This window comes from Meleagris gallopavo, chromosome 12 (genome assembly GCF_905368555.1).
Source record: "Meleagris gallopavo chromosome 12, MGAL_WU_HG_1.1, whole genome shotgun sequence".
NCBI lineage: Eukaryota > Metazoa > Chordata > Aves > Galliformes > Phasianidae > Meleagris > Meleagris gallopavo.
In genome coordinates, this window is record NC_139415.1 from 10,152,044 (window position 1) to 10,179,834 (window position 27,791).

General features: G+C 39.1%; 1 protein-coding gene across 4 annotated transcripts; it reads left to right on the forward strand.

Moving 5' to 3' along the window:
• Positions 1-10: 10 nt before the first annotated feature.
• SPPL2A (signal peptide peptidase like 2A) lies at positions 11-27,639 on the forward strand. 4 transcript variants are annotated; one of them, XM_085233728.1, is made up of 17 exons: positions 11-217; positions 2,770-2,889; positions 4,059-4,241; positions 4,912-5,001; positions 8,051-8,184; positions 10,388-10,539; positions 13,742-13,838; positions 14,070-14,171; positions 14,804-14,885; positions 15,211-15,285; positions 15,989-16,045; positions 16,203-16,256; positions 16,681-16,780; positions 17,652-17,729; positions 18,052-18,212; positions 20,277-20,310; positions 24,777-27,639. In XM_085233728.1, the coding sequence occupies exons 1-17, from the start codon at positions 164-166 to the stop codon at positions 24,806-24,808; spliced, it is 1,605 nt and encodes a 534-aa protein (XP_085089854.1). In that variant the 5' UTR covers positions 11-163; the 3' UTR covers positions 24,809-27,639. The 4 variants fall into 4 exon arrangements, with proteins under 4 accessions (XP_085089854.1, XP_085089852.1, XP_085089856.1 ...); XM_085233726.1 differs by lacking the exon at positions 20,277-20,310; XM_085233730.1 differs by lacking the exon at positions 16,203-16,256.
• Positions 27,640-27,791: the final 152 nt, after the last annotated feature.

Sequence of the window (27,791 nt, forward strand, 5' to 3'; positions counted from 1 at the left end):
CCGCCCGTCCCCGTCGCGCCGAGGGAAGGGGCCGCGCTGTCCCGGCCGGCGGCGGCGGCCCCCGGCGGAAGAGGAAGTGGAGCCTCCCCGGGAGCCGGCGGCCGAGGCTCCGTGACGGTCGCGGGGCGGCCCGTAGCCGAGCGGGTGGCGGCGGCCGAGGAAGATGAGGGCCGCCGTGCTGTTGTGGGCCGCGCTGTGCGGATCGCTGCTCCCGCCGGTAAGGGAGAAGGCCCCGCAGCCGGGCGCTGCGCCGGGCTGAGCGCGGGCGGTGGCGGGGCCGGGCCGGGCGCTGCAGCCCCGCGGGGCTCCGGGTGTCCTCGCCGCGGGGCCGGGGCCCGTAGCTCTCGCCGCCCGCAGACGCGGCGGGCTCTTCCTTCGGCCCGGCCGGGTTACGGGGCTCGCGGCGCTCCGGGGGCGGCTCAGTACGCTCCGAGGTGCTCTAGGCCTCCCCAGAGGCCTTCCCCCTGGCCAGGCCCCGCAGCTTCCCTGCCCGGCCCCGCGGCTCTCCCGGTGCGGCTCCGGCTGCGCGCACAGATACGGGCCGCGCTGCCGCTCCGGGCGCTGGGCGTTTGAGGCCCGTTGTTTTGCTCGTGTTGTTGTGTAAATGACGCTTCGTGGGGCATCGCCTCGTGGATGTACAGGGAATGCCATAGGTAACCTCCTGCCTAATGGAGCCGGGAAACGTGGCAGCGAAAGACCTTCATCACCTGTTGAAGCTGTATGGAGGGTACACCGCTCTGTTACGTTTTTTCTTATTTTTTTTTTTAAACATATTTTTTTACTTACTTTGGTAAGTCAGGACCCAGAGTACCCTGCTTGATAGCCTCAAAGTAAGCACAGTTTTCTTTATCCCTGTGAGCATAGCTGTGGGTGAAGCAGCTCGTGTCTCTGCTCAGTGCTGCCTTGCTATCTGTGAGCCCCGTGAAGCTGCTGTCAGTTGCATTGGATTTTTCTGATGTTATTCCTTGGCCTTAACTCTATGGTTTGCTGCTACTGACATAGGCAGGTGATTCCCTGGCAGCCTGTGCAACTCCAGGCCATGCCCTGCCTCTTCCCGTGCTCTACATTGTCTCAGCAGGCCGGTTCTAGCTGAGCTGTTAGATCAGCTCACCAGCCCCGAGAGCCCCAGGACTGGCAGCACGAGGAGCTGGGGCTGTTCAGGCAGCAGACATGCAGCGAAGGACCACAGCTACTCTCCAAGCACAAGGAACTGTTCCCCTGCCCACAGTGCCCAGAGGGAGGGAGTGTTTGTGTCTCAGTGCCAATGGAGAACCGTGAATGTTGCTTCTTCTGTTTGTGCCAAGTCTTTCTTACCTTCTTACCTTTCCGTGAGGTTCATGTTGTTACTTGTTGCCTGTAAAATACCTTTCTCATGTTCTACGCATTTGAGTTTCTTGTATGCCTTATCTTGATGTTAACAATGATGGACCTTATAAATACTGGCTTAGCTTGGTCTTCTTGCCCACTGAATCCCATCAGTACAGTTGTTCTACATGGAGGGGTTACCAGTGCGCTTGGAAGCAGAACAGTGAGCCCAGGCTTATATCCCTGCTGTACCTGGGGTGCATAATAGGAAAAATGAGGATTGAAAGATGTCCTTTTCTCAATGAAAGATGAGGAGTTATACATGGTAAAAGGAGACATGAGGAGGGAACCACTGGTCAAAAACAGGCAACAGATTGTTTGAGGACCATTGAGAGTTGTCTTCATTGAGAAGTATCTTCAGCCAGGGGCAGCAGCTGGGCCCTTTCCTTGGGTGGGAACATTCTTCTGCCTATGGGATAGGCCTTCAGTCCCAACCTGCGGTCTTTGTCTTTTGTGAAAGAGGAAAACTGAAGCAATTGCAAAACAATAAAAATTCAGTTGGATAGATGCAGGATTACTTCAGTTGGGATGTTCCAAATGAGGTACAGCATGCCGTGTTTCTCTTCATTTTTTGCTTCTAGATTAGAGCTCAGCGATGAATATATCAGCTCTGGATCCCTCTCCTGCCTTGTGAGCAGGAATTGTATTCCCTGATTCATCCGTGGAGCAGGAAGCCTGCCAAACACAACACGCGTATCAAATCAGCAAGTAATCACTCCTTTTAGGCAGGCTTGTGCTAGTGTAGCATTAACACTTGATTTTCTGGAGCAGAGAAAGTACTTCTTATTCTCTTTCAGGAAGCAGAAAGAGCTTTAATGGATGGAAATGTCTTGGTTTTGCACCTGTTGAAGTCCCTTATGCTTTTAATTTGCCATTAATTTGTACTTTCAGGTGGCTGCATTTAAGAGGAAGTCTTGATAGTTCTGTACTAGTGATAAATCATGAAACAATGTGTTTCGCCAACGGCTCAGGAACTGTTCTGTGCTAAACAGTTAATGTGCTCGGGCCCTTTGACACAGTTCTCCCAGCAGATGTTCAGGCTCTATGGTCTATAGAATGGATTCCTCTGAAGAAGGTTTTTGCTATTCAAACCAGGCAGACATAAACCTCTGAAACAATGTCGTCACATGGCTTTCTTTTCTCAATAGGTCTCACTTGCTGTAGAATACTGATAGCCAGTCTGGGGAGGGAGACTTCTGTAGCACTCTCATTGATTAGCACCGTGCATCTGCCAAATATTTGGGATTCTATCCTGTAACCCAGCTTCCCGTCTCTCATAGAACCAATCTGTCCATGTATTTCTGAACAATTCTGGAGGCACTTTCTCTTCCTGACAGATTTTTAGGGGAACATCTTTACAGCAATAGTCTAAAGTTTAATTCAGAACACTTTGGTTTATTGCAGATAAATGCAGATGAGGGAATCCTGCACGCTTCTGGAAATGGTGTAACTCCTTTAACAAAGGATTACTGCATAGCTTACAATTCTAACTGGATAACTCTCCCAAGCAGCCTGGACAATGCCGTAAGTAGTTTGTAATCATACTTTATAAGAAAACTAGAACACAAGATGAATCTGGATCAGCTGTAACTGATCTTCATATCTTTGAGTTAAATTGGTGCTACACTGAAAAAAAAATGGATTTCTGCAGTGAACATTTGTATCCCTTAACAAGTCTTTTCTAAAGCTTATAAAGGTGATACTCTCTCTGTTTAACACCAATTTTAAATACATTTTTTTTTCTGCTGTGTCATCACCAGGTCCAAGTTTTAGATTTGCGAGTAAAATTTTTTGTTTATAAAAATGTTGTAAACATGTGAAACACTTTCTTCTATTCATTTGTCAATTTGATCTCCTGTTTAATTGTCTTGAAACCATGCGGTAGAAGAGGAGACTGCCTGGAACATTCATCCTGCAGCATTTTTGAGTTTTTCAATCCAGGGTGTAAGGCAGAAGCATGTCTTCTTCGTCCAGCATTCTTGCTATAAACAGGAAATGCTTTGTGTTTGGAAGTGGTGAAGGCAGTTTTATTCTTCTCATTTCTCTCCTTTCCCTTCTGTCATTCATTAGCATGTTAACTATGTAAAACAGAAAAAATCACCTGTCTTCTAAAACATCTCTGCTGTGCTACTTTGGCCACTGGGATGCCTTCACTAACTAAATCCTGACTACAATTTTAAAATCATCGTTAATCTTGAATTCAACTTTAAGAATAGAAATATTTTTTTTGAGATGCCAACTGTTCTTGAACACTTATTGTGCCTCAGAACTCTGGTTATGTTGCACTTGTTGTTTTTTGTTTTTGTTTTTGACTCAAAGCCTGAAAATACTACAAAACGTACGCTGGATTCTCCAGAACTGCAGGCAGTGATTTTCCTACGTCATATGATATTTCAATGGAATTTATATGAATATAATATTTCCGATGTCATATGTTTACATTACAGCTGCATCTGCTGTGAAACTTATTACCGGCAGCCAGCTGTTTCAGCTATGCACAGCTACAGACCTCCTTCAGTACTGGGGTATACTGGTATACTGTAGAAACCATTGCCCCGATGTTATGTTGCTAAATGTGTGACTCCTTTCTGTTATGCCTTTTTGTGTCAAACCTCACATTAGGAAGCGTATTAATCAGTGTTCCAGGTAAGAGTGAGTTGTCAGCTGCTTTCCTTCTGCTTTTCTCTCTGCAGACTTTCAGGTCTCTGGAAAACCTGACTTCTACGGTACTCTGCGATTCTTCTGAAGTTCCTGCTGTTGTAATGAAGGACAAAGCAGTTGTCGTGATGAGAGGAAACTGCACTTTTTTGGAGAAAGCAAAAATTGCTCAAAGTTTGGGTGCTAAAATGCTGTTGATTGCCAGTAAAGCTAGGCTGGTAAGTTACAACACATGATTTTCTTCTGTATTGCTGTAATGCCTTATCTGTTGGTCTGAGGTAGTGTTGCTTAGAGATAGCTCAGAGAAGTCCCAGAAGCAGAGGACCACAGGGATGTGTGGGATTCCACTGTGAATTGTTAATCTGAGTGCAGTGCTAGTGCTACTGCTTATGTGACCGGAGGGCCATGCTCCCTGTCATCGTAAGTAATATTTTGTTTTAAACACACAATGAGAAAAAATAAATCAGAAAAATTTCATCTGAAACTGGAAATACAGAGGGCACTGGCATATCTTTATAGATACTCCTGTTACTCGTTTTTGTTCTCTATTACAGCTGCAAAATATAAGTACAAATATTTGCAGTTTCAGATATTGTGTCATCACAATGTGTTGATCTTTGCTTTAAGTGCATAGGAAATAAAAAGCATGTTTTGTTTATTCCTTATAATCCTGTGTGAAAGCACAAGGCCTTCATGAATCCAGATGTGTTGGTTGTAGCTCCTATTTTGACTTAAGTATGTCTGCCTTTGTTAACCTTTTGCCAAATGTGATGAACTAGCTACATTTTCCTCCCTACAAGTATGATGAAATTTAAAGGACAGTCTGCTTATAGAAACCTGCTTGGCAAACAGACCCAACATATGAACCACTGACACTTTCTCTTCTAGTCTCCTCCTTCAGATAACAAGACCGATTTTGAAAATTTATCTCTACCAGTTGCTCTTATAAGATATAATGACATAATGGATATGCAGCTGGTAAGTAATATAATTTCAGCATGTAATGGTATGTATAGTCTTAAGATTTTTGAACAAATAAATAAAATAATTTCAAATCAGATATGAATGTCTTCCTGATTTGCATGTGAATAGATACTCTTTCACAGGATGGATATTAAGCCATGAGTAGGCTTCCTTCTTCAAGTTAGTTTGAGAAAACCTTAATTAGAATACTAAGAATGGGAAACAATACTGGAGGAAGGGTCATGAATAAAAATCTTCATCTTAAACAAGATAAGTATCCTTCTAGTAGAGTTGGACAGAATTGGTGATGCCTGACGAAAGTCAGGAGCTGTAGTACAGAAGCAAGAACAGCTGAGCTTACATCTAGCAGTGTGGTATCTTGCAGGCAAGCAGTCCCTTGTCAAGGTGGATCTTAAACCAAGTGTGATTATTATTTTTTTAATTTAATTATTAAAATTATTTTACTTTTTTCTTAATCCTTCCAAGATGATACATTCTGTGTCTATAGTATGACAGCATCCATACGGTGAAGTTAGTTGGTATAATTCAAGTTTCTATGGATGAATTCATGGTGAGATGCCAAATGTGTAGCATTAAAGTCTGGCAGTTTAGTATCTCCCACAGTTGTATTCAGGGGGATTTGTTTTTGTTTGATTTGTTGTCGTATTTAGTGTCAAATAGCTTTGCTAGGCAGAAGTTGCACTCCACAGGTTTTCCAGTAAATCGCAGAGGCTTGCAGCAACCTTAGTTCCTTGGATTGTATTTGCAAGCTCATTTCACCATTTCTGCTCTTAACCTTCAGAGCTGCCGTGGGAAGTTGTAGTAGGTAAGTATGCAAACTGAGACTGTGCCTGGATGTCTAGGATTATGGTTATTTTCTCTATTTATCCATTAAAGATTGGTTCTTGCAAAGCATTGATATGCCATACTCATGGATGAGTAGTTTTGGTTTAGGTTGTCCTCTGTCCTGAAATGTCTTCATTTAAACAGGAGAAGGTGATGATTTTTGCTTAATTGAGTGGCTGTAATATATGCCTTACTAACCTGGAGGGAAAGTAGGGCAAGGTAAGATCCCTGATTGATGCAGACAAGACTCAGAACAACTTAACTGCCTAGTGTTGTTCTGTGTTGTTTCTGTGCAGCTATAACAATTCACCAAGTAACTTTCCTAGTAGATTAGTGTGCCGGGTGATGTCTAATACTGCTGTTGAATCAAGGAGAAAAAATGCTCTTTTTGTCTTAGAAAGAAGCTGTCTTCATGAAAGTAGTAAGAACTAAAGCCTAACCTTGAAGTGATTCGTTCTTAATTCTATTGTTTTTTTTGCCAAAGCTTTCTTTCACATCACCAGCAGTAGCTGGTCTGAATGATATATGCTGCTTAGGTGCTGTCAGCTGTTGTACTCTTCTTATTTCAGCTGTGTTTGTTTTATTGCTTTTCAAGGCTTTCAACTTTTTAATTAGAAGAGTGACAGTACCAGTCTGAGGGGAGCTGGTTGGTATTTTCGTACAAGACTTCATTTCTGTTAGCTTTCACCGTTTGAATCAGGTGCATGAGGAGTGTTGGTAGCAACACAGTGTCACAGACCTTCTGGGAAGTGGGCAGCTCTCGTGCTGCATTTCATTCTAGTGCTCTGCGGTGGCAGCTGAGACTTCAAAGGTTCTCAGTGAAGAGCATAACAGTAGTAACGAAAGGAAATAAGTGCTCTATACTCTAATGTGAATTATGCTTCTTAAGTTTAGTGGAACTGAAAAGAAGAACTGGGTTTAGACTTAGAGTCATAGAACTGTGAAGGTTGGAAAAGATCATCTAGGGCAGCTGCCCATCTACCACCAATGCAGCCCACTAGTTTGTAATTCGCTACTGTAAATGTGCAAGTCATTAGTTTTTTGTTTTTACATACAGGATGCAGTAATTAGAGTAAGACTCCTTGCCTTTGTCCAATTTGTTTCACTTCCTACAACTAATGTTTCAGCAGTTTTTCTTCTCTATTTTCTAAAAGTGTGATAATCTGTTCTTCCATAACTTGAGGCAAAGGAATGACTTCTGACTTCTGTAGGCTGCAATAAGGTTAATTTCTGTAACTATCTAATTCAGGTGTTGAGATGAATCTACTTTCTTCACAAATGGCCAGTGTTTTCCACTGCACTGTTCAGCTTGCCATTCAGTCTCTCCACTGCCCGTTTGATCTTCCTGTAGCCCAACTTGCCTGACACATTCACATCTTCTGTTTTTATCCCACATGCAGTCTGTTAGCAAATCTGTTCTTCTACCACATCTCTGGAGTCTGTTCTCACTGTGGGGCTGCTTTAGGTGCCCTGGCTTACTTCAGTGACAACAGCAAACTTTGCCCATCACCTGTCAAATCATCATCCTTTCTCATCTTTCAGTCTAGTTAAAACACATTGGTTTTACTTTCAAGGCTTCTGTACAAATGGTATTGGTTATGTCTCTGCTCCCTCTCACCTTTTTCAGTCTTATGTTTTTTAAGTTACATGAAATTACTTTCTTTTCTCTTCGAATTCATCTCAAATCATGTTTGTGAAAACTTTCAAAACTTTCTGTTGCTGTGAGTTTTCACCGTGTCCTGTCTGAAGCATCTTGCCTGTATCTGAACTGCGAGGTTTGTGGTTTCAGTAGTGAGAGGCAGACCTCTGCTCGTATCTCAGTGGACACGTGTCTATTTTTCAAGGTAAAACTCCAGAGATGTTTTCCTGCAGAGTTGAGGTCTTTGCTATGTATATTTGGGGGATGAAGAGCATTTGGGCTAAAGGTATCACTTCTGAGAAGCGTTGTAAGATGGCAAAGAAGTACCTTTTTCCCTTGTTCTATCTGTATGTTGTCACAGCAATAGTAATAAGGCTGTTTTCAAATCTGAGCATCCTGGAAGGTGGCATGAAAGGCATCAGTGCTTTACAATGATAAAAGTATGGGATATGTTATACAGTAAGTTGAAACTGTGATTGCTACCCTTGTGTAGGTTAAGAGGAAATCATGTTGTGCTGGAAAATAAGTAATACAGTTTCCTTCTAGTCCTTGTGAACCAACTTGTCTGTTGTTTTTCAGACTCTTGGAAATGAAATTAATGTGACTCTCTATTCACCACCTTTGCCGGAGTTTGATTGCAGTATGGTTGTCATATTTGTAATTGCTGTGTTCACTGTGGCACTCGGGGCCTACTGGAGCGGAGTAGCAGAACTGTAAGTCTGTACAACAGAACTGATTAAATTAAGTGGACTCAAATTCTGTGCAATCTGTAGCTGTTATAAGAAACAATGTTCTTTTAGGGTACTAGTTAAAGAGTTAGAAGATACAGGTGCAATTAGATGCTTTCCCTTGAGCTTCTTCTCTATATATGTAACAATTGAAAAATCATCAATTTGTTGTGACCTAAGCTGCTTAGAGTTTTCTGCTTAAAATAATTCATCTTTGATTAATATTTCTGAATAGGAAGAGTCTGAAGGCAGGCATGCAAAAAGGCATAACACAATGTACACTTTCGTGGTCTTTTCCTCTGCTGTATCCCTCAGTAGGTCCTTGAGGAACCCTAAGCAGTAGATTGTACAATTCCCTGAGGAGTAATGCAGCTCTTGGCAGGATGAGTGAGAGTTAATGTTTTGATGTTTTGATACCATATGCCCCATAACTAACATCATAACGCTCTAATATCTGCGGCAGAAAGTATCATGAATTTCAGTGACACATTCAACATCCAGTGGTGCAGGAGATATGTATGCGTATATGGTCTGCACAGCGATCTGTACAACTGCCTTGTTCCCACTGGCTGGGTGGCACCTTCTGGGATGTCCGCACTACAATTCTGTCACTGGGAGCACTCAGGAACACAATTCACTTGTGTCTGGGTAGCTCCAGCCAAAGTCCACCCAGGCTTATTTACCTATGCTCCGTGCATTATCTGGTGGATGGCAGCAGAGCCAGGGGACGGAGCAGCTCTGGGACTAGGCAGGGGAAATGAGGTGTGTGTAAAAAGTATGGTGTGTGGCCAGAGCAAGGAAACAAGTGGATAGGAGGGGTTTCTGCACGGTGTTGGAAGACTGTGCAGCTTTAGTGAGTGAAATAAAGCACGCTAGGTGCACAGAACTTGTTTTAGTCTCGGGTTAAATTGGATGTAGCTGATCTTGGATATCTGTGCAGGCAGCAGGGGCCAGCATGCTTTACTGCATACAGCTTCATGCTCTCTGTTCTAGCACTTTGTTCCCCAGAACTCAGAGTGGATTGCATGTGATAACTATGGCTTCCTCTTTCCCACTGGTTGTTATGCAAATAGTGATTTTTTGTATTCTGAAGAGATTAAAGAAATAGAAGGGGGGATTCTTTCTTAAAGGTTGGATGTGATTACACTTCTTTTTTGCCCCACAGTGTTTTAGGGTGTGGCTGCATTGAATGCTAAAATAACAAAATGTGATGCTGTCTCCTATTTTGGAGGAAAAAAACCTAGATGTAATTATATTAAACTTGTTAGACGTGCACTTTCATAAGACTAGGCTGAGCTTTTTTTTTTTTTTTAGCTGCTTATTTAAAGCATGTTCTCTAAGAAGGTGATTCATCTTTCTCCTATGGGCTTTTTTCTTTTGAAGGTAGTTGTTTCAGTGCTGAATTCAGCATTTTGTTGTAGGTAGGCACTGGGATCCGTCAGGAACATGCTATCTGATGGGCAGGTTTCACTGGTGTCTGTACAAAGAGTAGTAGGGCTATCTGCTCAAAGAACAGAGAAAAACACAACAGTTTGTCTCCTTATTTTGCATGGTGAGCTATAAATATGGAGTATGCGTGCATAGAAACCTGACTTCTGGTGAAAATGCCTACTTTATGTCCCCCTGCTTCATTTAGTCTGTGTTTTGAAGCTAAAAGAGCTAGTTACTAGCTGGCTTTGTTACTCTTGTGTGTGGGGGTTTTGCAGAAGCTTACTGTCTGTAATTGAGGTTTTAGACACTGCAATATGCGTGGTTTTAATTTATCATAGAGATTGACTGTGTTTCGTTAAAGATATTTTGTAGTCAGACGTGATGCACTAATAAAGCTGAGAGCACGCATCCTGAAAAGGTTAAAAGTTTTGATATTAAGCAGCTTTTCCTCATACTGATCAGGATTTTGATTGGGAATTCTCATTGAAGTTGACAATTCCCTTACTGTTGGAAAGGAAGGCAGGTAAAAACCTTTTTCTTGTGAGCTGTGCTAAGTAAGAAGTGCACATCATCAAAAAAGTGGAGAGAAAATCAACACACGTTCAGCTTTTCTGAAATTTTTGAAGCCTGACAGAAATGAGGTTTAGGTCTAAATGCTGTCAGTTTAAATGCTTTATAAAAGACAATTCTGTTCATGGTAGAACTTCTTCATAATCTCTCATCTGAGATAAATATATTTGTCGTTTTCCTAATATAGTGAGAATTTGAAAGCAACGGCAAGTCCTGGGGACAGAGAAACAAGAAGGAAGAAGGAAGAAAATGTTACTTTCACCACTCTGACAGTTGTCTTGTTTGTTGTCATCTGTTGTGTCATGCTGATTTTACTTTATTTCTTCTACAAATGGCTAGGTAAGAAACAGTGGATAAATCTCATTTGATGTATTTTTCTGCGTGATCTTATTAGGTGTCTAAATCTGAAAAGCTAGATTTCTAACTGAAAATAAGACTAAGACAGGGGAGGTTTAGGTTGGATATTAGGAGGAAGTTTTTCACAAAGAGGGTGGTGAGGCACTGGAACAGGTTGCCCTAGGAGGTTGTGGATGCCCCATCCCTGCAGGCATTCAAGGCCAGGCTGGATGTGGCTCTGGGCAGCCTGGTCTGGTGGCTGGCGACCCTGCACGTAGCAGGGGTTGGAACTAGATGATCTTTGAGGTCCTTTTCAAGCCAGGCCATTCTATGATTCTACATATGATTATTATTTTTTTTATTCTACATTCTGTCATTGAGGAGAAAATTGAAAAAATGCAGTTACTAATGAAAAAAGAAGGAAGCTTTCTTCTACTGTCTGAGAGTCTGCCTGTACAGTGCTCATTCTGAGGGAAGTACTGTGGAAGAGAGTTGACTGGTGAGGAATTTTAAGAAAGAAATCTTCCTTGATAAATACTGATGCTTCTGGAAGGATGACAACGAGTACTATTCTTTGCAGTCAAATATTTTTTTTTTGTGTATCACACAGTTGACCTTGGGTTTGCGGTTGCAGTGCCCTCATTAAAGTATCGAGCTAAATGGCACTCCCCTGATAGAAAACACTGAGGCACAGTAGCAATAAGGTAGTTTCTTGAACGATGCAATTTGATTAAGGTCTTGTTTCTGAACTGTTGATCTTTTTTCCTTCCGCAACCAGAAAACATGCACTGTTCAAAATGGCGCTTTCTAGTGCAAATACTGTAGCTTTCATTCTGAAATGAAATTCCTTCCAAATTCAGTATTTCTTAGAATTTTTTATAGTTCACCCTTCTATTTCTATAGAAGAACCTTCACAATGCTCATGTCTTGCTTTGTTTAGTTTTAGTTGTCTTGACTGTATGAGCAGTGCTATGCTGGCTAAACTTGTCTAAATAGAAGACTGATGAATCTTTTAATTTGATCAATAGTTCTAGCTTAAAAATTTCACCTGTTTACTCAGTTTCAGGAGTTTTAGGAAGAAGTGAAGGAAGAGACCTCTGAAAGGAGAAAGGGACAGGAGGATGAAGTGAAGAGTGAGGCCCTTTAAAAGAGGAGAAACAGAAGGGAGTAATAAATTAGTCAGGGAGAGAAGAAAATGTGAGTGGTTCAAAGAAAATATGTAACATCTTTTTCGAAGAAGCCTTAGTTCTGTGCTCTTTGGATCAGACGCAAACTGTTACCATGGTATGATATGCTGTTCTAGGGAAAATTCTGTTTTTAATTAAAAACAAACAACCAAATAAAGCCTCACCACGCTGATGTGATTACCATAGCATGTGAATGTAAATCCTAACTTCAGTACTTGACTTTAGAATCGAGTAACCAGTAAAGCTATACAGTTTCCCTTAGCCAGCTTCTTGTGTAGACTAAATTCCAGATATTTCTAGATTTCTAAGTTCCTTGTGTATTTTATACCTAAACTTAAATAATGACTTAAGTTTTGGGTTATGGAGTTTTCTCTGTTATTGCTGGTGTGATGCCTTTCTGGTAGGTGGCATTAATTCTGTGTAGGTCCACATTAATTTGAAATTAAAAATCTGAGGGTACTTCTCATACTAAACTAAAGGGTGTGGAGGAAAAGTAAATACTTTAGGAAAAAAAAATCCAGACACTCCCTCAAGTTTTCTGGCTTTTATTGGTTCTATTGCTTTCTTTGGTTCACTTGTAAAAGGTTAAGCATACTTGCAACTTCACAAATGAGAAAGAATTAAAAAAGGGATGATCTTTAAAGGATTCATGCTGGCATAGTACTTTAACTCAATGTTATAACATTATAATCTTGAATATACAGTACAGAATTGCACAAAGTATGCATAAACTTGTGATAGAAACATACTATCATGGTCTTTAAAGCAGAACAGTGCTGATGTGTGCATTTTTTTGTTGCCTTTCTAGAGGTGCTAAAAGCAATTGCCTATTTCAATTTACTTCTCAAATTGTGGCATAATTGTGTAACTGAAGTGCTACAGGGAGTGTTTCCAGCACAGAGCTGCTTGTTTGCTCCCCTGCAGGGGTGAGGGGGAGCAAAAGTGAGAAAACTCGTAGGTTGAAATGGGATTTTGAAAGTAAAGGAAAGGCTGTGAGCACAAGTAGAGCGGAAGGAGGAATTCAGTCACTCCTTCACTTCAGAAAGGCAGATGTTTAGTTCCAGGCCTTCATCATATGTAATGGTTACATGTAAACACAGATGCCTCAGATGTCTTGGGACTTCTTGTAGTCCTCCAGCCTTCTTGCAGATGGACAGAAGTGTGTTATCTGGGCTGCTTTGGTCACAATTCCAAAATGTAGCACTATGCAGGCTGCTTTGAAGAAAATTTACTATAGTCCAGCCCAAACCTGCGCATCTGTCTTCTTCTAGATATTACAATTATTTTCTAACCAGACCTACGTTGCAGTCAAGAAACAACCCCAAGCAAACTACTGTTTATATTGTCTGTCTGTATCTCAAGGATCTTACTGTAAGTTAGGATTTCCAGTATATCACAAGTTGGAACTCAGAATATAAAGACACTTCCCAACCAGGTAGTTTACAGCTTAATAGAAATTTTGGAAGGGGTAAGATGTTTAGAACCCTAAAGTGCCACTTAAATCATCAGTCTGATCTTGGAGTTGCTGAAATTTTTGTGCACAAACAGACAAAATGACTGCAGGGAAATTTGATGGGAGGAGTATTAACAGAAATTGAGAAAGCTGGTAGTACTAAAAAATACATCAATTTTAGCTATAACCAAAGAAATGCATCTCAAAGCAGTGTCAGATGTCATGTTTTTTCTTGAAGAAAAGAGAAGAAAAAGGTTGGGTTTTGGTCTTTGGTTGTTCCTTTGTTGATTTTCACTTTTTTTTTTTTTTTTTTTTTTTTAATTCCTATTTGGAGATTTCAAAACTGGTGTCTTGAAGAGAACTAATCATGGCAGAGACATTTCAGATTTTGGGCCTTTTTTTTTTTTTTTTTTTTTTGTAATCTGTTGACTGTGATCTCCAACAGTGGTGCACTGAGTAGTGCTACAAGTGTTAACAGTTTGTGTCACATGTACATTCCTGTTTGCCATGCTTTTTCCCCACTGTATTTTGTCACTGACTCCTATCTCTCACTCTTTTTATCTAGTGTATGTTATAATACTGGTCTTCTGCTTGGCATCTGCAATGAGCCTGTACAATTGTCTTGCTGCATTAATAGGAGAAATCCCATTTGGGCAATGCAGGTACTGTATGCCTCTCAATTTTTATAAGATGTCTTTTGGGTTTCTACTCAAGGTAGTGTGAAAATGTGAATGCAGTTTGATAAAGTCTGCAGTTGCAAAAACTCCTGAGTGTTGGTGAAACAGAGGGACAGATGAGGGGGTGTGAGGATGAGAACACTTTGTACTGCCCAGCACAAGGCATGTGTTTTGTCTGTTGCGGGCTTTCCTTTCACTCAGTTACTTTTCTTTCAGGATTGTGTGTGGCAACAGAAATATTGAAGTGAGGCTTATTTTTCTTGCTGCATTCTGCATAGCAGCAGCTGCTGTTTGGGCTGTGTTCCGAAATGAAGATAGGTAAGTGACGCATTCTGACTTGAAAGGGTAATATGAATAATTGTCCTCAACAAACTTCCTGTTGTGCAACTCATTCTGGCACATGATGTCCTTCTAAACTCCAGTGCTGATTTCAAAGAAATTATAAAAGTATTTATGAAACTTACCAAGTATGGGAATAATAGAGAACAAAGCCATACAAATGAACTGTGTGGTAATTCGGAGTTGCAAAAAAATTATGAAGGTGAGTTTGGTTGTTACTGATCACCGTGGAGTAGAAAGGTGTAGAAAAAGGAATGTAAGCATGAGACCACAAATAAAGAAATACTGTAGTAAAATCCTCAGTAGCATCTAAAGCCATACTGCAAGCAGGGCTTCTGGTCCACTTGCTCAGTGAGCAAGTGAGCAGCCGTACAAGTGAACAGCCTGCACTGTCCTCTGCTGAACTCATTTTCTGTGTACGACACTGGGATTAGGGAATAGCATAAAAGCTACTGTATTTTTGCATTTTCTTTAGCAGTGCTTCATAAAAGATACCTTCTTGCTTTTTGTTTTGCAATCTTGTTATGTCCAGCAAAATCCAAAATATCAGTATTATACATAGATTCCATGAGTAACATGGACAAGGTGTAAACGTGTGTTCTTATGTTTAGGTGGGCTTGGATGTTGCAAGACATTTTGGGAATTGCTTTCTGCCTAAACTTCATTAAAACACTGAAAATGCCCAACTTTAAGGTACTGTAAGTTACAGGGGTTTTTTTGTTGTTTTTGTTTGTTTTTTTTTTAAATTAAAAAAAGGTGTTATAATCCCATGTATCCGTAAGTTTAACGTCAGGAGATAGCTTTTCAGTACTCAGGAAGAACTGGAAAACAATAATTGTTTACTTTTTTTAATAATGCAAAATAAAAAGTTGGTATGATATGTTTTTCCCTTTTTTCCCTCCTTCATTCTTTATTTTTTTAACATTGTGTTGCAGTAATTTTAACAGAAACTAATTGTGTAGTCTTTCAAAGACTATAGTAACAGTTCTTTTGTTTGTTTGTTTTTTCTTTCTGCCAGTCCTGTGTGATACTTCTAGGCCTTCTTCTTCTCTATGATGTGTTTTTTGTCTTCATAACACCGTTTATCACAAAGGTATGTCTGTGAATTTCTCTTCAAAATAAAAATAACATCTGGTCACTGTGGCAGTATTTTCGTCAGACAGATTAGTATTTTGGTATTCTCGAGGCAGAAATGCAGACTTCCTTTTTTTCTTCCAATTTAAGACAGCAGTGGTTTAAATTCCTGTTTTATATGGGCCATAGATCACAGTGCTTGTTCAGGTGCCATAAATTTCTTAAACGAGTTAAGTCTTCTGCAGTCCTAGAGACAGAAATACTCTGGCCCCAATTGTGTGACAGTGTGATGATGAGAAATGACTGTTCTCCAGTTTTCTTCCTTTTCTTCCTTCTTTTGCTTTCCCTTTATGAAACGTGCTCTTGTACTTTCTACAGTGCTCATTTGCAATATGCTACGAATTGTATGCAAGCGTACTTTCTCTTCTTTGGAAGCAGAAAGGTCATAGCAGAAAAACCTGGCACATCTTTATCTAAACTTTAGCTATACCTAGTAGATTTATAGGTTTGATTTTTTTTTTTTTTTTTTTGAAGTCCTTTTATGCTGAATGGCATATTATTATACTGAAAACAGTACCATATAACACTGCTTTCCTTTTGATGTTCAGGATTTTTCCTGAAATTTTCTGGAAAAAATTGTAAGATGAAGTGCAAGCACTTGTAGTATAAGAATGCTTTGGTGTATTAAAGTGCTAACATTAGAAAAACAACCTTAATTTCAGAATGGCGCAAGTATAATGGTTGAAGTTGCAGCTGGTCCCTTTGGAAACAGTGAAAAGGTATGAATTTTTGTTTTAATATTCACAGCGTACAAATACTGACATTTTGTAGCTAATTGATAGTGTGCTTTTCGGCATAACTTTCTCACAAAATATAGCCAGCTTTTGCTATTTTCTTGTAAGTATTAAATACCTGTTGACTTGGGTTTGATCCTAGAATGATGGAAACTTGGTGGAAGTCCCTACTGAACGCTCAGCTCCCCATGAGAAAGTAAGGATTGTATTTCAGATACTGGATTTTTAAATCATTCCCTCTGAACAGACTATTCTTTTGGGGAAAACCTGACTATCCAAATTTCTCTTCAGGGCCTGGAAATCATTGATCAACACTGTATTGTTAGGATAATAATCCAGACTTGCTATTCTCATTATATGATTGAATGCTGTCTTAAGTTGTTATGTGTGCATATTATTTGTAAATCTTAAATTCCAGTTTCTCTATTGCCTTAAGCGTTATTCACTCCCTGTTGGTTTCTGGTTTTTACTTTAGGTTCTACCTATTTTGAAGTCCTGCATTAGTGATACATTAATGATACTAAAACTGCTCATTCATTAAAAACAAAACAAAACAAAAAAAACAACACCAAGATGCTTTAAATTAGATTTATGTGGGCTTCTAAAATACTGTTTTACAGTTACCTGTGGTTATTAGAGTGCCTAGACTTGAATACTCAGCAGCGACACTATGTGACATGCCCTTTTCATTGCTGGGTTTTGGAGACATTATTGTCCCAGGTGAGCAGATATTTTTGGCAATTGTAACTTAGTTTGGTTTTGATTCTCAACTGACTTAAATTAGGATTTATTCTACAAAGTAATTATTAAATCAAATGCAACAGTTTGTGTTGCTGTTAGTATGGAATACCACGAAAGCCAGAGTAGAAGAGAACTTGGTGTGTTACAGTACACTTAAATAATGAACAGGTTTTGTTTTTTTGTTACTTTTCTTTAGCATTGCATTTTTTGACCATGCGAGTTCCATAGATAAATCCAGTTGTCAATATTATTGAAATCTCACTGAAATCTGGCAGAAAGCAATGATTCTGTGACTTAATTGCATTTTTGTGTCATAGACTGCATAATTAGAGTTGAGGTAATGGAAAACGTATCAAGTTTTTCTATCTTTCTCAGAAGATCTGAATTTGGCCATAGCTCAACTTGGAGTCTTGGGCAAATTACTTAGGCACAAAGCACCATCTCGTGATGACTCTCCCTTTTCCTGTGATCTGCTCTGAGGCAAAATAGCTAATTGCTAAGAGCATTAAAATTCTATTGAAGAAAAGTGTTAAAACTAGGTTGTTATGGTGCCTTTGAAGTAGCACTGAAATAACACAAAGTACTTAGCTTGCTTAAATGTAAGAAAACCTCTTAATACTATCTCAGTGGCATATTTGTGCTATGGTTTAGATTTCTCAATACTTACTGTAGGATTTCTGAAACCAGTTCTCGGCTTCTCTGAAAAGAATTGGGAAGAAGATAACGCACAGCAAAGGAACTCTTACTGTAATTTCTTTTTATGCTGCTTTGATTTGGAGAATTGAGGAAAAAGGAATTCAGGGCTAAACTTCTCATTAAACTACTAAACTGTTTTTCCTCTCTGTTCAAGGCCTTCTGGTTGCCTACTGTCGAAGATTTGATGTTCAAACAAGTTCTTCTTCTGTATACTATGTCTCCTGCACAATAGGTAAATTGAGATTGGTTTTTTTTTCCAAGAATAGTAATCTTGATGCTTTTTTTTTTAATGGCAGAACTACCTAGTTTTCTTCAAGTAAAGGTTTAACATTGTCAAATCTTTTCATAAATCTTTTTAGTGTGGCTGCCCATGTTTTAGGTGAGTATTTTTATGATAGCTGCTTTGAGAAAGCATGCAAATACATAACAATCTATTGTCCCACTTCCATTATATTATCAAGGTAGATAGTAATTAAAGAAAAAAAATATTTTCCTGGTTTACTACACTACTGCTTTTGTTTAAAAATATACTTGCTCTTGATTGTGTTTTATAGCTTATGCCGTTGGTATGGTGCTGACTTTTGTTGTTCTGGCATTAATGAAGATGGGACAACCTGCCCTTCTCTATCTTGTACCATGTACACTCATTACTAGCTCTCTTGTTGCTTGGAGACGCAAAGAGATGAAGAAGTTTTGGAAAGGAAGTAGTTATCAGGTAGGGTGGATGCCTTGAATATTTTGGTTCTGTTAATTCCTTTGTATGTATGCTTCTCTAAGTACTTGGTAACACCAGCAATTCATTTATTTTTTCTAGTCTTAATGGTTAATCTTCTATAAAGAAAAAGAAGGAGCTTTGACTCTTTGAAAAATCTTAGCCTTGTGTGTGGTATGACGGAATGAAACTTGAGGAAAATGAAATAGCTGGTTCAGTACTCATAGAAGGTCACTTCTTCCTTTTTTTTTTTTTTTTTTTTTTTTAAACAGTGCTTATCTATCATCTTGATGTGGTATCATATGAGTCACTGAGTTGAGCATGCAGATTCCAGTCTGCAGTAGTAGTCCTGTATTAAGAGATGGTTCAAAAGGGTTGGTGATGTGCAAGAATCTTAGACGCTAGTTTCTGTGTGTCACTGGCGTTTTGCATTGTGAGGATGACATGGAGTGTTCAACAGCAAAGTATCTGGATGATTACCTACCTGTTTCCTATCCCAGTGCACATATACACACCTGTGGGATTCTGCATTTCCCCTGAGGTAATCTCTGCCACTACCCAGGCATTGCAGTACTTCCGTACCAGCAGCCATCTGCCTTTGCCTGTGGACACGCACACCTTGCCCTGATGGTGCCACAGCTGTGGTAACTATGCGTCAGGAGCCCCTGCCAGCTGGCATTTATTCTAAGACAGACTGATCTCAGCATTGCTCTAAATTTAATGCTAGAGACCTGAAAGGAAATGTTTTTTGAGTTCAGAAACTATCTCCTGTATGTGGGCTGTGTTGAATTCAGCTCAGGGAATGGATAGAGAGTTGATTGTGAAAGCTGATGATGCAAAGGAGCAGCTTCTGCTTACTCAGCTTCTGGATTGCAAAGTTGAAGTGGAGCAATGGAAGCCAGCCTATTGATGTAATCAATGTTTTGCACCTGTGCCTGCTGAAGGCTGACTGACTTTACAATTGCTCAGGAAAAGATTATCACTTTAACTAGATACGATTGTATCTTCGTCTACAAAAAGTCTTCTCTTTTGTAGGTCTAGCAAATAGAAATGTATCTCTGAGGTCCTAATGAGTTTGGTTTACCATCCATTTGAGTATAAACTGGTGGCTGTTTGCTATTTTGGAATATGTGTTACATATCAAAATCCATCCAATTGTAACTGACTCTGTTGGGAAAAGAGCTTCACTATTTATTTTTCTCGCTTCTGAGTAAGATCAGCCTATTGGCCTAAGCAAACCTGGCAAATCTCTTCAGCAACAAAAATTTCTTGCACTTCTAATAGCAAAACTCATACTTGGGAGAATTATGTTGCCATAGTAGTTACTTCACGTCCTTTAAACTGGTTCCTTGAAGGATTAAAACTGCTCTGAACTTTAGCATGTTTTGAGGTCAGATGATCTCATTTCTGGCACAGTTTAAACTGTTGATTTCCACCCCCACTACTCCACCCCCAGCTAGACTTGTCTCTGACTGAACGCTTTTGTGTAACTTTTTAGTAAAGCTCTTCCTTTTCTATGATTTTCCAAAGATCTTTTCTATGTTTTCTTTTCCTGAGGATGTTATTCAAGTTACGCTCACAGAATGCTGTCACATTGATTTTTTTCATACATTGTCCTCCCAAAATAAGGCTGTAATTTGAACTGCTCTTACTGATACAAACAAACAAAAAATCCATGCAATCACAATGTTCAAATCTTCAGCTTTTAGTGCTTGTTCTGAGGAGGAAAGATACGGGAAGAAGACAGGGTTACATTTAGCTACCTTGAGCCTGCTGAAACAGTGGTAATTTGGACTTGACTAGAAGTGCTCCATGGATAAGGGGTGATCAGACATCTGTGGAACTTTGCTTTGTCCTTATGGGAACGGTGAAACCTTGCAGATTTGTCAGGGCAAAGCATGCTTAGATAGGGGTACAGCAGGATGTACACAGGGTATCAGATGACTGAGCTTCATGAATGCTGTTATTTCTTGTAATCCACTAGTTAGCTTTTTTTTTTTTTTCCTAATTTAAAAATAAGTTGTCGTTGTTGTATATGATTTTAATAATTGAATGAATTTTATTTAGGTATCGGATTCTCCCAGGACGCCTTTGCTACAAGGTGTGCTTATAGCCTTCTTTTAATGCAATTTGATTAATCATCTTATGGGACTTTTTTTGCTTGTTGTCCCCCTCTGCTTATTCTTTCCATTCTTCTCATCTATTTTCCTTTCAGTTTTTTCAGAGTAATTCATTAGAAAGGAGTTAGCAGTGAAGTCAAGTTGTAAATCTGCTTTTATTCCTTTAAAAGAGCACAAAAAACTTTATAAAATGTGAACAGAGCATGATTCCCAAGACTTGAAGGAAAGCTTTGTATTCTTTTTCTAATTCTTTAACTTCCCAAATCCCTAGGAGTAACTTCAGGTGTTTAAAAGTGGTGGTATTTGTGCTGTTATTAAATACATGCAAGTTCCTCCGCTAATTGTTGTGTGCCACTGCATTGGTAAGGAACCTTCTTAGAGCTAAACAACAATTTTATTGTCTTCTATCTGTTACAATGCTAAGCATTTTAATTTGCCTTTAGTAACTGCTTCTGCAGTCTCTCTGTGATCTTGCTGCTCAGCAATTTACCTCATCCTCTATTGTCTGCATTGCTTGCAGCGCGACAGGGAGTAAGGATACAGACTAGCTTTTGAGGTATTGCTGCTGCATGGCTCCTAGACCATAGCAAGAAGGTTTCACCTTGGTAGGATGAAGCTCATGACTGCTGACACAGACATGGTTTTTATTTTCACTGTCGCAAGCACAGCATGTAGAGAGCAAGGCAAGTTTCCAAATTTCATGTTTTTGCAGAATTTAAGCACCTGAATATAAGCTTGAATTACAGACAGCAGACTAGCTGTGTATGTATGTTTAAAGAGCATAACTTGCCTGCTCTGTGCTGAAGAAAATTTTAGATAGTGAACTATTGTTGAGTGTATCTTAAATTATGAACTGGAAAGTATCTTTCTTGTTAGCTTCTCTCTTCTAATAAAGTGTACTTTCACAAGTTAAGTTTGATTTAAAAGCCTTTGTAATAAAGAAACTAGAGACCAACCCAGGAGGAAGCTAAGAAGTGGGAGGGACTGGATACATATTAAAATGAGATGGCTAGACTGCATTGCTGCTGTAAAGTTTATAGTAAAGATTTTTCTTGGTCTTTTAGTTTGCTTATAGTCCTCACATATGTCTATGTGATGATGTTTGATACTTATTTCCTAGTCGTCAACTTGAAAATACTGTTCAGTTTTGATTGATAAAATCTATGAAATCATTTCAGTAACAACATGGAAAATCCAGCAGTTGTAGAATTTTCTAGTCTTCTAATTGTACAAATAGTCGTGCCAACGTTTTACAGCCAGTCAATGGGAAGCGCTTAGAAATGTTTCTTACCTTTCTCTGAAACAACAAATCAACAGATTGGCATGTTACACAGCAAGTATCTGCTGTTTTGTATTGTCGGTTTAAATTATGTTTTCAAGATGTCTGTGAATTAATCACAGGTGTGATTTAAGAATTATGCAAGTGCAACGTTATTGGAGTGAATCTTATTTTCTAGCGTGCATAGGTGTTACTTACTCTCTTATCTGTCATGACACCCCATGCAGCCTCCCAAAATGTCAGGAATTCAGATGTAGGAAAAAGGCTGATGAATTTGTTCCACTTGAAAAATGTTTGTCAGCTTCCCACAATGTACAGTCTGATTCCTGTGGCTCTTCTAAGGCTTGAAACAACAATTTTGTCCTGATTTTAGTATTGTGCATCTTGCTGCTGGCTCTTATAAAGATTTCTGTTGCTTCAGCATTGGCTTTGAGGATGCAGTTATTCTGAGAGAACCTACAACTGAGATGAACTTATGGAAAAAGCTACTTAAGAGAAGCCTGTGTGTTTAGAAAGGCATCTGTTGTGCCTGACTTCCAAGCTGTGGGCTACCCTTGTCATATATTGTGGAGAGATTCGAAATAGCAGTTTTTTGGTCTTGTTAAATTTATGTATATAAGAAAGCCCAAAATACCTTTAAGTTTAGAATCACTGTAGAATGCCGTGAGTTGAAATGGACCACGGTGACCATCTAGTTTCAACCTCCTGCTACGTGTAGGGTCGCCAACCACCAGACCATGCTGCCCAGAGCCACATCCAGCCTGGCCTTGAATGCCTGCAGGGATGGGAGCATCCACAGCCTCCTTGGACAACCTGTTCCAGTGCGTCACCACCCTCTTGAGTGGAAAAACTTCCTCGTAATGTAACCTAAACCTCCCCTGTCTCAGTTTAAAAACATTCCCCCTTGTCCTTTCGATATCCACCCTCGTAAACAGCCATTCCCAATCCTGTTTTATACACTCCCTTCAAGCACTGGAAGGCCACAATGAGGTCTCCCCGGAGCCTTCTCTTCTTCAAGCGGAACAAGCCCAGTTCCTTCAACCTTTCCTCGTAGGAGAGGTGCTCCAGTTCTATGAGCTGTTCTGGTTCTGAAGGGATCTCAAATATTCATTAAGCAGAGACTTTAAATATTAAATACATGTGATATTATAACCGCATTTTGTGCTGCTTATCTGATTCAGAAAAGAATCTTTCATGTTGGGATGCAGTGAATTGTGAATAACGTTAACTCTTCCTTCTGGAAGCAGTTTGTCACTTTAATGTGGGAAACATTTTACAAAAATACTTTCCAACACTGTCCTCTCTATGCCAGCTGTTGGACGATACTCCCTAGGGTAAAGGGGAAGCCATATTCACCATACTTGGTGTAATGTGGTACTGGTTGGCTTTCTTTTTTAATTTTTTGTTTGTTGTGTTTTGTTTTTCCTGGAAACAGATAATTGAATCCTCATTTAAAATGACTGTTTGGTTTCTGTAATTGTAGGGAGTGTTTTGCTTTGGTTGACTTTTGATGTGGGTTTTTGGTCACAGTACAGGGCCAATATTCTAGATATACTGAAGTGAATGTAAGGCTGTCATTGGCACAAGAGTTTGGTATTTGCTGCTAGACTGCGTGTGTGCTATTGCTATTCTTAGGTGTATCAGCAAGCCTTAATTCTCCTAAATTCTGATGCGTGAAGATAAGAAGTGTGAAAAGACCTCTTCTGGTCTTAGTTACCTTGATATTGTGCCCACCAAACTCTCCTAATCCTTACTACCAATCCCAGTACCTTGTTTCTGCCTTGGACATGTTGTCTCAGCTTGCTGTATGATACGCTGGTGCATCTGGATTTAAAACAGCTTAGTTAAAATAACCTAATTTTAATAAGATATGTTTGCATACCTTGCGCTGACCCTGCTATGTTGGTATAAAAGGACGTGGCGCAGATGTGGGCTGTAGCTAGAGAAGAGGAGAGATTAAGAGAATGACTCTTTTTTGCCCCATCTGGAGAGTCATAGTGTGCTTAAATGCTTGTGATGCAACAGTGTTGAAGTTTAAGGGTAGTTCAGTGGGTGCAAGTCAGGAAAGTAATCTTGTCCTCATCACATGGAAATCTACCCTGCTTGGAAGCCATGTAGCCAGCAGCTCATTCGTGTCTTTGTGTCCCTTTTACTACTAAGCAGGATGGGTCGCACTGGAAGAAACTATGTAGGTTTTTCTACCTTCTGATGCTGAAAGTATTATACCTTTGCCCTGATAACCCTGCCATGCTACTCAGGAGCCCCTGACAATGTTCTGTTTTCAGCAGCACTACTGCTTTCATATTTTCTGTTTCTGTGTGTCAGCTGTTAAAACTATCCAAAACTTCCCAATCTTTGGCCTCCTGTTAATGATGAAGTTCTCCACCTGGTGGATCTTGGTTTGTCATGCTAACAAATGTGCCTGTTACCTTTGTGATCAGTGCCTTGTCCCAGGAATGAAACCAGAGCCCTCGTTTTTCTCTAACAGTAGAGCAGTGGATAGGGAAACAAGCTGCTTTTTAGTCAGGGAAGAACAAAATTGTCCTGTGTTACTCAGGTGACTTCTAATCAATTACATTAATCTGAAGTTAAAGTTGGTTGTGTAGTAATCTAGTTCATGTCAACTTCTGCAGCACATCTTTACAGTTCCACTTCCTTTGTTCTATTTAAGATAATAGGAAAATTTACAAAGAACACATTTGCAGTGTGCAGTACTCAGCTAGCTTGTACTGTTATGAAAAAAGAAAGTCTTTTCTATTCAAGCTATTGCTTACTAACTTTAAATGTTAAGCAGGATCTAGGCTCTATTTCTAGTTCTCCAAAGTGTGTCTTTGAAATTTTTTCTTAACCTCAATCTCTTTTTTTTATTTTCCATTTCAATAATTGAGATGCTTTCGATGTGTACACTTAATTTCTTGAAGAATACTTGAATCTTTGGACAGTAAATGCTTTTATAGTGGAAAGCATTAACAAAGAGAACTTTGATTACTTGGCTTGAATACTTTTCTGATCTACATAGAGGACTTCCTATCTGTATGCTGCTAAAATGCACTCCTAACATATGTTTAATTATATTTCTCTTAGCTAACAAATACTTGTACCAGTGGGGGGAAAAGCAATATTTCTATATAAAGAACTGTCCTCTTTTTTATTACTTTTCGCACCTAGATGATGGAACATCTGGATTACCCAGGAAATGAAGAAGGAACAGCACCAACCAGTGAGCAGCCTGGAGGACAATAGCATGTAGGATTCTGGCTTAAAATAGTATTGAAATTTTTTACAGATGAGTTGCAGTAAATTTGGTGAAATTTTCTAGAGTATTTCATGCTCTGTGTAGAAGGGTTTTTACTCATGCACCTATATTTTTATGAAAAATGTTGTTAATAACATAAGAGTAATCAAAATAGATTTGCATTTTTACAGCCAAAACATATCTAATAAAACTGTGCCTTATTTTGGTTTAAATAAATGGATATTTTCTATGCAATTTTCCAAATGTTCTTCTATACATTGTATTTTTATAAAATTTTCTTGCCCGTATCACTTTGCATGAGATGTTTTGTTAATTTTGAATAAGGCTGGTCAAACTTAATTTAAGAAATAAACAGTAATAGCAGAATTCTTCACAGGATTTCTTTTCAGATTTTGAATGTGAAGACAGATAGTAATGTAATTACAGAATGAAACTATAGTTCTGCAAGTAATTGAAGAAACTGTGTGTGTGTCAATCTATGTAGATCGTAAGCCATAAAATAGATAACAGGGCAAATTTTAATTTGTGGTTGTGAGCTTTCTTTTTTTGTTTTATTTTTCTTGGTGGGGTTTTTTGTTTGTTTTTTTTCTCAGTAGTTTCACAGGCTTATGCCTTGATCATGAAAATTGTTAAGCTTTGATGCACATCTTCGGATTATATGCACTGTCAACCATCAAAAACACTAAAAGTGTGTGTGGGAGGTACATACAGGGTGGCACTGGAAACTTAGATGCAGCTCCTGCAATAGCTGGCAAACAAGACAGTGTTAAAGGCCAGAAGTTTTTGTTCAACAAGTTGATGTAAATCTTTGAGAGGGGAAAAAACCTAGAATTTTACGTCTGGACTGGTTCTTCTCTTACCTGTCAGGACTTGATCTATATATGTGGTCTTCATTTGGCTTTGCATCAGTTCAAAGAGATGGGGGATGAGAGGGCAGATGTTTCTAGCTTTTGTATCTGTACTGCAGCTTTTTTTTTTTTTCTTTCTACATTAAAGAAACAACTGTTTTTGAAAATTTGTTGTGGTTGATAGACAGACAACTGGTTTGAATAGCATTAGCACTGCTTGTGTTAGTTAAGACCACTCAGTGCCTTTGTTTAACTTGATTAATCCTAATTTGTTTTAGCGTTTTAATACTCTAAAGTCAAGTACTCTTAAAGACTTGGAAAAGGAAAATTGGTTTGAATCATTAATTTGCTTTTAGAAGTGGTTGAGTTTGTGTGCTTGTTTGATGCTTTTTTTTTTTTTCTTATTCTTTTGTGGGGGGGGGCACTGCAAATTGAGGGGGCTTAGGCATAGAAAATTGGTAAAACTGTAATGCTAACAATTTACACCAAAGAAAATTGGAGAAGTCAACTACAAGGAACCACAGAGTTCACTTACTGCTACCATCAGGTAGTCATGAAAACATTTTTCCTATTTTTAATTGAATGTAATTCCTATAGTCAGTACAAGTCCAAGAACCATACAGAAAACAGCCAAATAAGCACATGCTGGGCAATGGCATGCAGCCCTTCCTGCAGTGCCTCACATAAGTGCCTCAGTGTTGGTCTGAAGGTCACCTCTAGACACTAATAGTTAGGGGCGTGTTGGCTCAGGAGAACTTACACTGGTTAAATCTAGTTTAGTAGATTTACTTTGGAAGTATGCTAATTAAGACAACTGTAAAACTATATTGTCAGTTAAAAAACGTTTACTACAAATGTACTGCTTGATGTAACTTATATCAAGTTTAAACTGTTTTGTTCTTGAGAGTCCTGATGTAAACAAACTTACAGTCTCATTGTCAGTTGTTGCTCTTCACACAAATTGACCATGGTGCCAGTTGATACGGGTAAGATAACCACCTTGTTTGTAGCTTTGCAACTTCTCTAAGAGAACAGGAAGAGTTTTCAAGTTACTAGTTGCCTGTTATACCTTTCTTGATCTAAGCCTGAGCTGACAGTTTCACAATAAAATGATCTTGCACATTATCTTTAATTTGTATTTAATTCAGGCAGCTAGGTTAGCTGACACTTAATCAATTACGGTATTCCTTGGGGTTCTGACAGCAGACAGAAAATTCTGTGCTAATTTGTTGTCATGGTCTTTGACAAGCCCAGTATCTGCCAAAGCTAAGTGGTTGTGAAGAACTGTTTGGAAATTCCTGAAAGACATGGCTGTAACTCACTGCAAGTCAGAGCACTCAGAGCTCTCAGAATCTTTGCGAACCTATGTGAAATGACTTCTTTTTCTGTGAAATCTTCTCTGTAGGGGATTTATGTAATTTTTGCCTGGAACTGATAATGGTACTGATAATGGACTAGTTTAAGTTAAGATGATCGTTGTCAACAGAAGTGTGCATTCAGCAGCTGGCTGTGGAAGCTGTTGTGTTCTGTGCCTAATTATGCTCCATGCCTGATAATTCCTGAGGTTTCACACATGTGCTGTAGTTTGATGGGATGTAAACTAACTTTTTTCTTTTAAATGCTTAGGAGCTTTGTTTACAAAAATGATGGAATTTTTAATTTTATATAAATAACAAGTTAGTTCTGACTACTGAAATTAAGTTTTTATAAGCTTAATAGAATTCATTGCAAGACTTCTAGTGGTTTTGAATGTTTCTAATGTTAAATTTGGTTGGGCTAAACACTATGTTAAAATCATTTTTAATAATATAAAAACCTTGCTACTTTACATTGTATGTTTACTGACAACAACCCCCTTTCTTATGACTCTGAAGTTATCACTTTAAGGTTGTTATTAATAAATGTTACATGTGTTTAAAAAACAAAACAGTCGAGCAGTTGCTTTGATTCATCTTATTGTGAAAAAAATGGGAAAATAGTTACATTTCGTCATACCAAGTGAATTAAAATGCATTTTATTATCCCCATAAGCAGTGTAGATGCAGTTCTTATCCATCCTGCCTTAGGTATGGAAGTTAT